At 37.7% G+C, this 11,790-nt stretch overlaps 2 protein-coding genes and 1 long non-coding RNA gene across 3 annotated transcripts; 2 read left to right on the top strand and 1 right to left on the bottom strand.

Moving 5' to 3' along the window:
* Positions 1 to 886: 886 nt before the first annotated feature.
* LOC129167199 (uncharacterized) lies at positions 887 to 1,828 on the bottom strand. Its single transcript, XR_008566033.2, has 3 exons — positions 1,385 to 1,828; positions 1,046 to 1,283; positions 887 to 969 (listed from the first exon to the last, which is right to left on the bottom strand). It is a non-coding gene; the product is annotated as an uncharacterized lncRNA (long non-coding RNA).
* A 2,699-nt stretch (positions 1,829 to 4,527) lies between these two features.
* On the top strand, positions 4,528 to 8,828 carry LOC107382473 (uncharacterized). The gene is made up of 7 exons (XM_015954616.3): positions 4,528 to 4,856; positions 4,925 to 5,069; positions 5,350 to 5,463; positions 5,547 to 5,691; positions 8,042 to 8,190; positions 8,264 to 8,397; positions 8,474 to 8,828. Exons 1-7 carry the CDS (start codon positions 4,751 to 4,753, stop codon positions 8,620 to 8,622), a joined length of 942 nt encoding a protein of 313 aa, XP_015810102.2. The 5' UTR covers positions 4,528 to 4,750; the 3' UTR covers positions 8,623 to 8,828.
* A 1,121-nt stretch (positions 8,829 to 9,949) lies between these two features.
* On the top strand, positions 9,950 to 11,755 carry LOC107382474 (uncharacterized). Its single transcript, XM_015954617.3, has 7 exons — positions 9,950 to 10,166; positions 10,243 to 10,387; positions 10,470 to 10,583; positions 10,655 to 10,799; positions 10,911 to 11,059; positions 11,134 to 11,273; positions 11,349 to 11,755. Exons 1-7 carry the CDS (start codon positions 10,037 to 10,039, stop codon positions 11,519 to 11,521), a joined length of 996 nt encoding a protein of 331 aa, XP_015810103.1. The 5' UTR covers positions 9,950 to 10,036; the 3' UTR covers positions 11,522 to 11,755.
* Positions 11,756 to 11,790: the final 35 nt, after the last annotated feature.

The raw sequence follows: 11,790 nt of genomic DNA, 5'->3' as shown, positions 1-11,790 counted from the left end.
ACGTAAGCCTCAGATCCCTTTGAAAACAGCTACAGGAACACTTGAGATGTTTTCTTTTGATGTTCTCTCTCAGATGACATCAAATCACCTTGATACTATCATGGAGAAAATACATTTAACAGAAGAATAAGATCTGCTTTTGAGATTACATAAAACAAAAAGAAACCTTTAAGGTTTACTTCATCCATTTAGCCGATATGGCTCAGTTTAGTTATTTTCAGTTACTAAGGTAATTATTTATGAACTAAATATCAACTAAAGTAGAAGTTACAAAACATCAAATGGATATATAGACAATATAATAAATTATATTTATTATGTGAATTACGGTATGTTCACTTTATACACCCAGTTTACCTTTTACTTATAAATTTTATTTTCACCATATTTTCTACGCCTATTTTACTAAAAGTTCCTGTTCTTGGTTGAAGCAGCTGGAACAAAATCTTCCCTTGGGGATCAACAACATGTGTCTGATTCTGGGTCTAATACAAGTCATGTTTCAGGATACAACTAAATGTCTCTGCGGCTGTTGAAACGTGAAAAAAAAACCTATATTTCCTGCTGAAAAACAGCACAATTAAAATATGTGATGCTGACTGTAAATAAAATGTAAAAAGCAAAATATATTTAAAAGCTAATACATGTGTAGTAATATAAATCAAAACTGCTTCATGTACATTTAGATTTCATGGCTTGAACTCAACTTTAAGATGTGATCCTAAGTATTTAGAATTTATGTCTTAAATTTAAATTTTATTCAAACTATTTAGATTTACCATACCATACCATACCATACCATACCATACCATACCATATACTGACATGGTTTGGGGAATGCGTTTAACCCAGAACATGCAGAATCACTCTCACAGATCTTATGGTAAAAAAAAAGAATCTTTATTTTAAAACGGGAACTGAAGGTGCACTGGAAAAGCCCAGTGGAGATCGAGAACGGGAGTGCAGCGTCTGAGGAGGGGAGAGCAGATACAGGTGAGCCCAGGAAGGTAAGTCTAAACTTGGTGAGTGCAGAGAATAGACTTACTGGAGTAGGGGAGTGTAGGAATGAGGGAGGGTAGGTTGGGTGCCAGGGTGAATCCAAGTGGAGTGTCCAGGAGAGGGAGCAAGAGGAGAGCAGGAGAGCGGGCCGGCCAGGAGGAATGGAGAACGGTGAGAGCTGCGTCCGGAAATCCTATGCGACACAGGTGAGTAATGCTGAGGAGTTGCAGAAAACCAGAGACGTAATCCAGAGAAGTCACAGAAGTCCAAAAACGTTCCAAAACCTGGTAACGGGTAAGCACAGGGAAGAGATCCAAAGGTTCACAAAAAATCCTAGAAACACTAGAGCACAAAATTCAAGAGTTGCAAGAGGGCAGGAAACTACCAAGCTGTAGTAATCATCCAGCGTCGAGGAGTGTTCTTCATCCTCCTTTTGTAGCCAGACCCGATGATTGCAAATCAGCTGCAGCTGGAGCCTCCCTCTCCTGAAACACACAACTCAAAGATGGGAAAATGAGAGGAGTACTCACCCCGGCACATACCATACCATACCATACCATACCACGGCACACCACACCACACCACACCACACCATACCATGCCATGCCATGCCATGCCATGCCATACCAGTGTAACATTTCACATTATACATTTAGATTTCATTCTAAATACTATTAAAAAAATTACGTTCTTAATTCAATTATGTTTTTTAATTGAATATAAATGTTGTAAAAATGTTTTTATGTAATACTTTGCAATCAGCACCCCATACTAAACAAACCTGAAGAGAGAGAAAATTAATTGAAAGGGAAAATGTTGCAACAAAATAGCAAAAAACTAAACAAAGCAGAAAAGATGACTATTTTGTAGTAATTGTAGAGTTGTTTTAGTTGACTAAAACATTTTTCATGTTTTTTAAAATATAAATACCTCTCTAATCACAACTCTGTCACTAAAACATAATTTCTAGAGGCAAACATCTTCCACCCTCCATCCTCACCTTTCTTGTCCTTTGCCTTCCTCATTAGTAATCTATTTGGCACAGTCACTAGTAATGGTCATGGCAGTATGATTGTCACATTGAGGCATCTTGGTTCCGTGGGGATTCCACACCAGCGTTAGGCACAAATACGCCATGAAAGTCACGCAGCTCAAGTTCTGAGGAGACAAAAACACAAATCTTCTTAGTCAAGGTCTCCAATTAACAAACAGTTCGTGCAAGAAAGTCCCAGTTGTCCCATCTAGTCCTCAAAAACTTGAAGCTACTTGTGCTGTTTACATGCTTGAACTATTTTTAAACGTAAGATTCTTCCTCAGCTTCTGACCGATTTATATTAACAGACTATTCTGTTTCATCTAAACCCATGTAAGTTAAAAACCTTACAAATGTTTCCGTGTTTTCTGCTGCGTGATGCAGGATCCACTGTTACCAAGACCTGAGTGAGTCATAAGGTGAATCATAATGCAACACCAAAGTGCCAGTGATCTTTAATAATATCCATCATACACATATCCCTCATAATGGATGGCGGGCGTGTAATTGGATATGATTTGGCTCATTAGATGATGAACAGCCTACAAATTGGGTCTTGTCCTCTGCCAGCAGCATGGGTCACAGTAATCAGTCAGTCAAACTAAAAGAGCCATCCAGACTCAATTTTAGGATTACAGAATCAGAACAGAAGCCAAATATTGTTCTGCCTGGAGAGGTAGCAGTGATGTTAAGTGCTCTTGTGGTATATTTAGCTCCATTCACTGAACAGGAAGAGCATTTTGACTTGAAGAGCTTTTATCTTTCTCCTAAATGCATGAGAAGTAATGACTCACCTCCAAGAGCATACCTGTAAAAACTCTCACTGCATGTGCAAAAGTCCAAAAAGGCCTTTAATTCAGGCCCTGTTGCAGGATTGTTCATTAATTATTGCAGACTGTTGAGAAGAGCACACTGTGAGGCAACATCTGGTGGAGGATGAGAAACGTAGCAGGGGAGGTTTCCTGGGTTGAGTTCCTCCCCTGGCTGTGATTCTAGTCTCAAAAGGAACAATGGAATGATGTGGAGAGGAACAAAATGCTTATTTTATGTCACTGTGTGGGCTGGATTATTACCAATGCAATCATTTTTGTTTAACTTTGTAAAAAGTTTGTTTTAGAGTGTTGATATTTAAAAATAAATAATGCACAACTGAAAAAAGAATCTAATGCCAAAACATGTTACTGAAACCAGTCTTTCAATGTTTGTGATCATAAATCTCACTCATTGTTCCACAAATGTCTCTTTTTCTGCCAATCATTTGAATTATAAAGCAGACCTTTAATCTTAAAGGAACTTTCCACCCTATAAGGGAAGTTAAGTCTGTTGCCATATTCTTCAGAGTTAGATAAGTGAGGAAAAAGCATTTTGTAACCATCCAGTCATTCTCCAGTAATCTGTTAGCTTAGCATTAACAACACAAGTGAATGGTAACAACTAGCATTACAATCATTCAAATAAAAATAAAACATCTACATCTATAAACACAAACGCGTGGCTACTAGGCTAACTGTTACCATTCACTCACACTGTTTATGCTAAGCTAAAGCAAAAAGAATACTGCTAGATTAGAAGAATGACTGGGCGGGTTGCGAATTGCTTTTCCCCACTGATCTAACTGGAGAAAGGGGCAACTGACTACATTTCACTTGGCGAAGGAACATCCCTTTAAAGTAAAGTAGGAAAGAAGGTGATGCAAGCTATTTATTTATTTATTTATTTATTTATTTATTTATTCGATTTGACATTCACCATCTAGGTGACAAACCACCTTCACAATATGTTTGTTATTCAGCTTGTGCATAAAAAGAACCAGGCTAAGAACTTTTGTTGTTTTTTTATGGATTCAGCAGGTCTATCACACTGCAGCAATGTAAAACAACAGTGCCACTGTGTGGACAAGACACACACACACACACACACACACACACACACACACACACACACACACACACACACACACACACACGCACACACGCACACGCACGCACGCACACACGCACGCACAAATAGTTTTACTTTGAAAAGGTATTACGCAGTTCCTTTAAAAATACTTTTTTTTCTTTTTTTTAACCTTTAAAACCATGAAAACACCTCACTTGCACCAACATATTTTCTTTATTGGTCAGCTTAGATACACTTCTAATCAAAGGAATATTTGTGTGACTATCCATTTTTATTTCATACACAGTTATCTAACTTACAAGTAAACAGATCTATGTGTACCATGGCCTGGTATTGTTTTTCTAGTTTTTATTTCGAGGATTAAGCTGTCAGCGTAGATAAGACCGTTTCAGCCTGCAAAACATGAAAGATGGTGGCACCGCTGGCCTCTACAGACAGTTTTATGTAGGACGCTGTAAACTTTCCACACAACAGCCATGTTAACCTGCTTTATGAGTTACATTCATCCAGCTGCGTTCTTTATTTTCACAAGCCTGTCTTTACTCTTTACCCTGCTTTTAACAACTAAACAGCAGAGTATTTATGGCGGGGGAAGATAACAGATACTCATTGTGGAGTTATAAAAGGACGTGCTGTGACACAAGTTATGATCCGTTCGGACATTTTCTATTATTTAACTCTTGACTCAGAACGATATTCGTCACAGGAGAGTCAGATGGCTGATGAGGAAACACGTGCAAGTTTATCCTTGAAATCTGTCATCATTTTTGTAGATTTTTATTCCTCTTGTGGACTTTCACCCCTCGGGAGGTCATCATGTCAGACCCCAGCCCAGCCCGTGTTGTGCTAATGTTTCTTGGACTGTTTATCCTTTTAGCTGCAATCACGCTCAACACTCTTTCAGGCTTTGGCGATAAATCAGGTAAGGGTTTCTAAGAGGAGTCTCTTTCATCTAAAGCTGTGGAGCAAATATCATACTCTCAAATTCAGGTGTCTTCAAGCAGCGCACAGAGGATGTCACGCTCAAGTACATGACGCCCATAACTCCTGCCCAGTGGGCTTTTTTCGTCTGGGATTTCATTTATTTTGGGTTTTTTGCCATGTTTGTCTACTTCCTGGCTGGACTCTGCAGAAGGCAAGCACTTTTAAAAGCTATTTTCACAGTTTATTTACATGAGCTCTATAGCTGCAGCCCAGTGGAGGATATTTAATACTTTTATCTCACCCTCAATGTGTGCATGTGGAAAAACTAAATCCATCTCTTGCAGGCTATTCAGGCTACTCAGAGTAGTTATTTTCTCTTTACATGCTCAAACATTGCATGAAAAGAGAGCTTATGTCCCCATTGCCACCATTTATTTGCTGCAGTGTACTTTGCCACTCATATCTAATAGTATTATCCTTTCTCCCTGCAGGAGTTCTTATGCCTGGATGTATACCACGCCTTCAGTGCTGCCCTATGGTTTTCATATCACCATTATCATCAACCTCTGCTTGAACATTACATGGTTGTTTCTGTATGACAGAGAGTGAGTCACATGTTTCTAAAATGGGACATTCAGTAGGGCCCTCTGCTGTCATGTGTGATGTGTACGTTTTTCTGTGTCTGCAGGTTGATACTAGCAGTGCTTATAACATCAGCACTAATGACTGTCACTGATTACACCATTCTGTTTTTCTCCTGTTGTGGACTCAAGATTTATGGAGCTTGGTTAAACAAACATCACAACGTAGAACTCTGGATTTTCAGAATATTGGTAATAATCATACATTTAAAGCAAAGTTCTGCATGTTTGCTGATTTTTGAGACAAGCTGAGCAAATTGTGATATAATACACAACATTATGTAACTCGACATGATGCAGTTCGACATAAACTGATACATGATATAGTTTGATTTGATTTGATACAACACATGAAATACAACGTAGATGATAAGACATAAATACTGAGCAAGAAGGTGCTATCTCATACAATACAATGTGACGTTATAGATTATGATACATTACATTAGATAATGCATTACAATATGATAGAAAAATAGGTAATTAACAGAGAAAAGTAAGAAATGAAGTAACAAAGCAAGTAAGTAGGTAATTAACTAAGTAAGTAAGAAATTAACTAGATAAGTATGTGAGTAAGTAAGTAATTAGGTTAAAAAGTAAGTAAGTAAAAGTAAATAAGTAAGTAAGTTAAAGTAATTTATGAAATTAAAGTAAGTAATTAAGCAAAAATGCAAGTAAGTTAGGCAAAAAAGTTTAATAAGTAAATGAGTAAAAGTAGGTAATTAAGTAAAACTAAGTAAGTAATTAAGTTATAAAAGTGAAAGTAAGTAATTGAGTAAAAAGTAATTAAGTTAGTAATTAAGCTGATAAGTAAGTAAGCAAGTAAGTAAAAGTAAGTAGGTAATTAAGTAGGTAAGTGAGTATTGAAGTAAAAGTAATTAAGCTGGTAATGAAGTAGATAAATAAGTAAGCGAGTAAGTAAAAGTAAGTAGGTAATTAAGTAGGTAAGTGAGTAATGAATTGAAAGTAATTGAGCTGGTAATTATGTAGATAAGTAAGTAAGCAAGTAAGTAAAAGTAAGCAGGTAATTAAGTAGGTTTGTGAGTAATTAATTAAAAGTAATTAAGCTGGTAATCAAGTAGGTAAGTGAAAGACAGTTGGAGCATCGTACACAGTGTGATGAGGGTTTGCTTTTACCTTTGCCGACATATTTCAACGTCACTGCCATCTTCGTCAGGCTTCGTCAGGGTAACCGCCGGATGTTGGTGGCATCACTTCGTAAGATAAGTAAGAAAGTAATTAAGCAATAAGTACTTATTAAGTAGATAAGTAAGTAAGCAAGTAAGTAAAAGTAAATAAGGTAATTAGGTAAGTGGGTAATTAAGTAAAAGTAGGAAAGTAAGTAAGTAGGTAAGTAAGGATGTTGGATATTATCAGTCTACCAGTAACATCGGCCTATTTCAGTGTTAAATTAAATATTGGTATCGGTTTTCATACTTTTAACTCAGTGACACACCTTTACATATCATAGACATGTTACACATCAACCTCTCCAGCTACCTCTCTCTCTCAAAATGTCAAAATATGACAGATCTGAAGTAAGTATGTAAGTAAGTAAGTAATAAAGTAACTAAGTAAGTAAGTTAGTTAGTAAACATAAGCAAGCAAGTAACTAAGTAAGTAATAAACTAACTAAGTAAGTAATAAAGTAATAGTTAGTCAGTAAATGTAAGTAAGTAAGTACGTAAGTATTAAAGTAACTAAGTTAGTAATAAAGTAACTAAGTAAGTAATAAAGTAAGTAATAGTAAGTCAGTAAACGTAAGCAAGCAAGTAAGTAGGTAAGTAAGTGTAAGTAAATGAGCATTAAAGTATCAAAGTAAGTAATAAAGTAACTAAGTAAGTAATAAAGTAAGGTAAAAGGTAAGTATGTAAAAGTAACTAAGTAAGTAATGCAGTAAGTAATAGTAAGTCAGTAAACATAAGTAAGTGTAAATAAGTAAGTAAGTAAATAAGCAACTAAGTAATAAAGTAACTAAGTAACAAAGTAGGTAAGTAAGTAATGTAGTAAGTAAAAGTAAATAAGTAAGTAAGTAATAAAGTAACTAAGTAAGTAATAATGTAGGTAAGCAAGTAATATAGTATGTAAAAGTAAATAAGTATGTAAGTAAGTAAATAAGCAAGAAACGTTTTGACCCATGAGCCGACTGGAAGGGAAGGAGACCTTAATTTTAACAAATAAAGACTTGAAGAGTCTCTGGCTTAGCATGTGATGAATCTATCCCAAATATTTGTTTCACCTTTAAATTGAATTAATGAAATAAACAAACTTGTGCACCATCTTCAGATTTTTGGACTTTTGCCTGTAACAACCCCCAAATGTTGTTTTGGTTCAATCTAAACAGATCTAGAAACCCAGCCCTCCATTCCATATGCATTTTTCCTCAAACAACGCCTAGCTCAGCTTCAGTTACCTACAATTTCAGCTACAGATAGAGTATTTGCAATATGTAGAACCAGCTAAAGCACCAGGAGAAACACGGAGGACATGCCAGTCCATCACACCGCCATGCTAACAGCTCTCTGTCACTGTGTTGAATCAGGTGCAGAACGGAGTGGCAGTTTATGCAACGTGGGGGACTCTCTCCACCCTACTGAACCTGACAATCTACTTGCAACATCAGAAAGACACATCGAGGTGCGACTGTGCCATGTTGTCGCTGCTGCTGCTACTGATGGAGCTGTTAGTGTGGTGAGGCTGACTCCCCGCTGTTTCCTGTCACAAAACAAGAGCCGAGGAACAACACTTGATTTGCTGCTCTCAGGTTTCTGTTGGAGAACTTCTATCTAGATGAACAAGTGCGTTACAATGTAACCATCTACCCCGTGGTTATCCTCTGGCTGTTGGGGGTCCTGACCAACTCTGGATCTTCTGATAACCTTATGTACATCTTTGCAGGTATACTCCAAGAACCTTCACTGCTGTTTTATTTTTACGCAACCCTAACTGTTTTTCTCTGTTCTTCTTTCTGCAGCTTCGATCCTGATGATTTCCTGCATCTTGTTTGTGTTACGAGTAGCTCTGGTAGCATGGAGGCATCACAAACAGCCGCTTTACAAGGACAATGGTCCCAGTTTGTCGCCAGTGGAAATTTCGTTGACACAAAGAAGAATCTTTTTATAAAAACTGGATGTAGCAGGAAGGATTTTTCTACAGGGTCTTTCATTGTATTGCTAAGTTATTTAAGAAAGAAAAATGTACAAACTTTTAGAATAATGAGTTTTCTAGTCAAATATTGAAAGTAGAGTTTATTTATGAGAAAAATATGTAAATAATTGAAAATATTACTAAAAAATAACATGAGAGAAATAAAATAATGTAAGCTCTTTAAAAGTTGTCAGTAATGTCAGACGCACACTCCAAGAATTCTAACGAAATGTTGAATTAACTTAACCAGATTATGTCAAGTGGTTCCACTAAATCCAGTTGCTTTAATGTAAAGAGTAATTCTTAAACTTTGTTTTATTAAAAGTAAATGTTTATTACTTTTCACATTGAAGCAACCAGGTTTAGTGGAACCAGTCGACTTTACTTGGTAAAGTCAATTCAACATTTTATTTTTTACAGTGTAGCATGTTTGGAAAGCCTGTTTCAATGGTTTCTAACATCTTTAGATAGTGTTTTTGTTGTTAAATAATTAGATATTATTACATATTCAATCAATTCCAGAATTTTATTTCAGGCTTTTAAAGGTTACAAGGTTAAAAAAAAGAATTAAATCACATGTTCTTAGAATTAAACAATAACGCTTGAACGAAAGTCCAAATGTAAAAGCCCACACCAAAACAGCTCCTTCTCTCACTCTCTTTGACAAAATACAGGAATATAACTCAATTTGAATTTTCAATCACAGTATCGTGCTTCAATTAATGTCAAGAAAGCTAAAAAATGTATTTGTTCCAACAAACAGATGCAAATCCAGCTGTTCTAACGCTTAAAACAATGACCAAAGAGCAAAGGGAAGCTAAGACCAACAGAGGAGGATTAGCTGTCACTCTTTGTGTGTTAAACAGTCTGTAGTTGTGTGCACATCAAAGCTTGCAGCTTTATAAATGTTTGAAGCATTTTTTTATTATAAACCTTTAAAATGTAATGAATAACTTTTCACATGTAAAATTGCTGAAAAATAGGGTGGAAGTTTGCAACAAACAGGACTAAAAAGGAGCACATGCAGTCCTCTGAAAACAAAAGCAGATACTCGCAGCTGTTTGAAGTAAACAAAGCAGCGCCTGTTACAGCCGGAAGAGAATCGTTAAAAAGCTGAGTTTAACCAGTCCATCTGGTTCCCACCTTACATTACATTAAATTACATTGAATCTCCACTGAATGAACTGCAACCTTCCTGTGGTATTTTATATTGTTTCTGTAGCAAATCTCATGTGGTGCCAAGTTTGAGGGGGATTACAGGTGTAGTCAAAACAGGATCATATAATTGCTCAAGATAAATAAAGATCCAAAGTCCAATGTACTCAATTACAGTGACAGTGTCCTACGGAGCTCCAGCTGGAGTCAGTCGACACAATCCAGCGGCTCCACCATGGTTTCTAACTCGGCTAGTAATGGTTGCCGTGTAGCGATCCACGCTGGCAGCATCGTTCTTGCGTTCATCACTCAGATAATCTCAGGCATCTTTTTTGTTCTGGCTCAGGAAAGCTGCGTTCCAAATGGTGAGTGAGTCTACGTACCGTTTAGAGCTCTGTTATGTTTAACTCCGGATCAGAAATGTTCTTTTGGGTCCCTCAGCACTGTTTCAGACCTCTTCGAGGAACGTGTCTGAGTCCTTCCCACTGGAGGTGTCTATGGATTGGTGGTCAGAGACCTACTGGATCCTGATTGACCTGTGGTCGAAAGCTTGGCTTATTTATGCGGTGGTTAGTCTCTTTAAAAGGTACAAACATAAACTCTGCTGTTAACCAACGCAACATGTTTAATCAGAGTTTCTGATCTGATTATGGTTGCTCCATCTGTAGAAACGTTCTCGGCCCCGAGGCTTGGAATCCTGAGATCCACCCTCCCAAGTTCTACCTGATGTGGGCCACAGTTAACATTACAAGAGTTTGCAGCATGCCCTTTTGGGATCAGCGGTAAGCCATGTGCAGTTCTCGCTCATAAACCTCTAAAAGGCAATAAAATCAACGCTCTCTGCTTTTTACAGCTTCATCCTATCAGCTGTGGTGCTCAGGTGGATTCTACCAGTCTACAGCTTTGGCATGCTCTACATATCCTACTCCAACCTCAGCAAACACAAATCCTGGCTGGCCATCAACAACCCCAGTGTGATCCACTGGACTCGCTATCTGGTGATCAGGATTTAATTTAAGGAGGCGCAATATAAAAATGGTTTCTTCTTCTTCTTAATTTTAATTTGTTGTCAAAGTAAGAGAGAAGAGCTGATAATTGTTTTCTGTCAGACCCAGAACGGGTTGGCTGCATTTGCTTGGTGGTCTGTCCTGCATGCTGCGGTGGGTCTTGGCTTGGTGCTCAAGTACTACGCTTTTGTGGAAGACCCATTAGTCAGCACCATAATCCTGGCCATCATCTTCTTGTGTATCATCACCTGGTAACTACGACCCAAAGAGAAGCTGCATATTCACAAGCCAAAACGGCGAATAGCATATTTTCTTTATTTGAAAGGTTCATCCTGCAGAACTTCTTCTTCAGCAAACACATGCGCCACACCTTCAGTGTTTACGCCGTCCTCGTTCTTGGCCTCGGTTCCATGTTCACCAGCAGTTATCGGGTCCAAAACCTCTCCATAAACACAGCCATCTGCGGTAAGACGTCAACACAGGGAATGAAAATATTTGGTTTTGATTCAAGAAACTGAAACTGATCTCTTTCTCTTTCAGGCATCATGATGCTTCTGGTCACCATCATGAGCTTCATCCACCTGATCAGCACATGTGTGGACAAGTCGAGCAAACCCGTGGCAGTGGAACCATACAGGAGACATGATGGCTGTGAGACAGTGTGCCAGCTGGGAGGAAAACCCAAAAGTACATTTCAAGCAATCAGCTCATGAGTTTGTGCTATATATTATTGCCCTAAAGGGGGCAGCAGACTACCACTTTACACACAGAATGTAGAATTATGAGAAGACCTTTGTTGTACCAGGAGATGGCACAGTGGGTACCCTGCATGTGATGCAACTGGTTTTATAAATAGATAACAGCAGCTTACAAAAATATCAACCAATGTAACTCAAAGCATTACTTTCAAATCAAATGAATAAACCAAGTAAGGATTACAAACACCACATCGGTGTGTTTTTATCCAACAACGACATCCTCG

The sequence above is a fragment of the Nothobranchius furzeri genome, chromosome 7, assembly GCF_043380555.1.
Source record: "Nothobranchius furzeri strain GRZ-AD chromosome 7, NfurGRZ-RIMD1, whole genome shotgun sequence".
Taxonomy (NCBI): Eukaryota; Metazoa; Chordata; class Actinopteri; order Cyprinodontiformes; family Nothobranchiidae; genus Nothobranchius; species Nothobranchius furzeri.
Note: the sequence above shows the minus strand (reverse complement) of the source record. Positions and strands in the feature narration are given on the sequence as shown.

What these genes read in the sequence shown, in the direction of transcription:
- LOC107382473 (XM_015954616.3), top strand. Translation starts at nt 4,751, where the DNA reads ATGTCAGACCCCAGCCCAGCCCGTGTTGTGCTAATGTTTCTTGGACTG. An exon ending in TTGTTTCTGTATGACAGAGA is followed by an intron (nt 5,464 to 5,546) that starts GTGAGTCACATG and finishes CTGTGTCTGCAG; the next exon opens with GTTGATACTAGCAGTGCTTA. An exon ending in CTGATGGAGCTGTTAGTGTG is followed by an intron (nt 8,191 to 8,263) that starts GTGAGGCTGACT and finishes TGCTGCTCTCAG; the next exon opens with GTTTCTGTTGGAGAACTTCT.
- LOC107382474 (XM_015954617.3), top strand. Translation starts at nt 10,037, where the DNA reads ATGGTTTCTAACTCGGCTAGTAATGGTTGCCGTGTAGCGATCCACGCT. An exon ending in TCCACTGGACTCGCTATCTG is followed by an intron (nt 10,800 to 10,910) that starts GTGATCAGGATT and finishes GTTTTCTGTCAG; the next exon opens with ACCCAGAACGGGTTGGCTGC. An exon ending in TTCTTGTGTATCATCACCTG is followed by an intron (nt 11,060 to 11,133) that starts GTAACTACGACC and finishes TTTATTTGAAAG; the next exon opens with GTTCATCCTGCAGAACTTCT.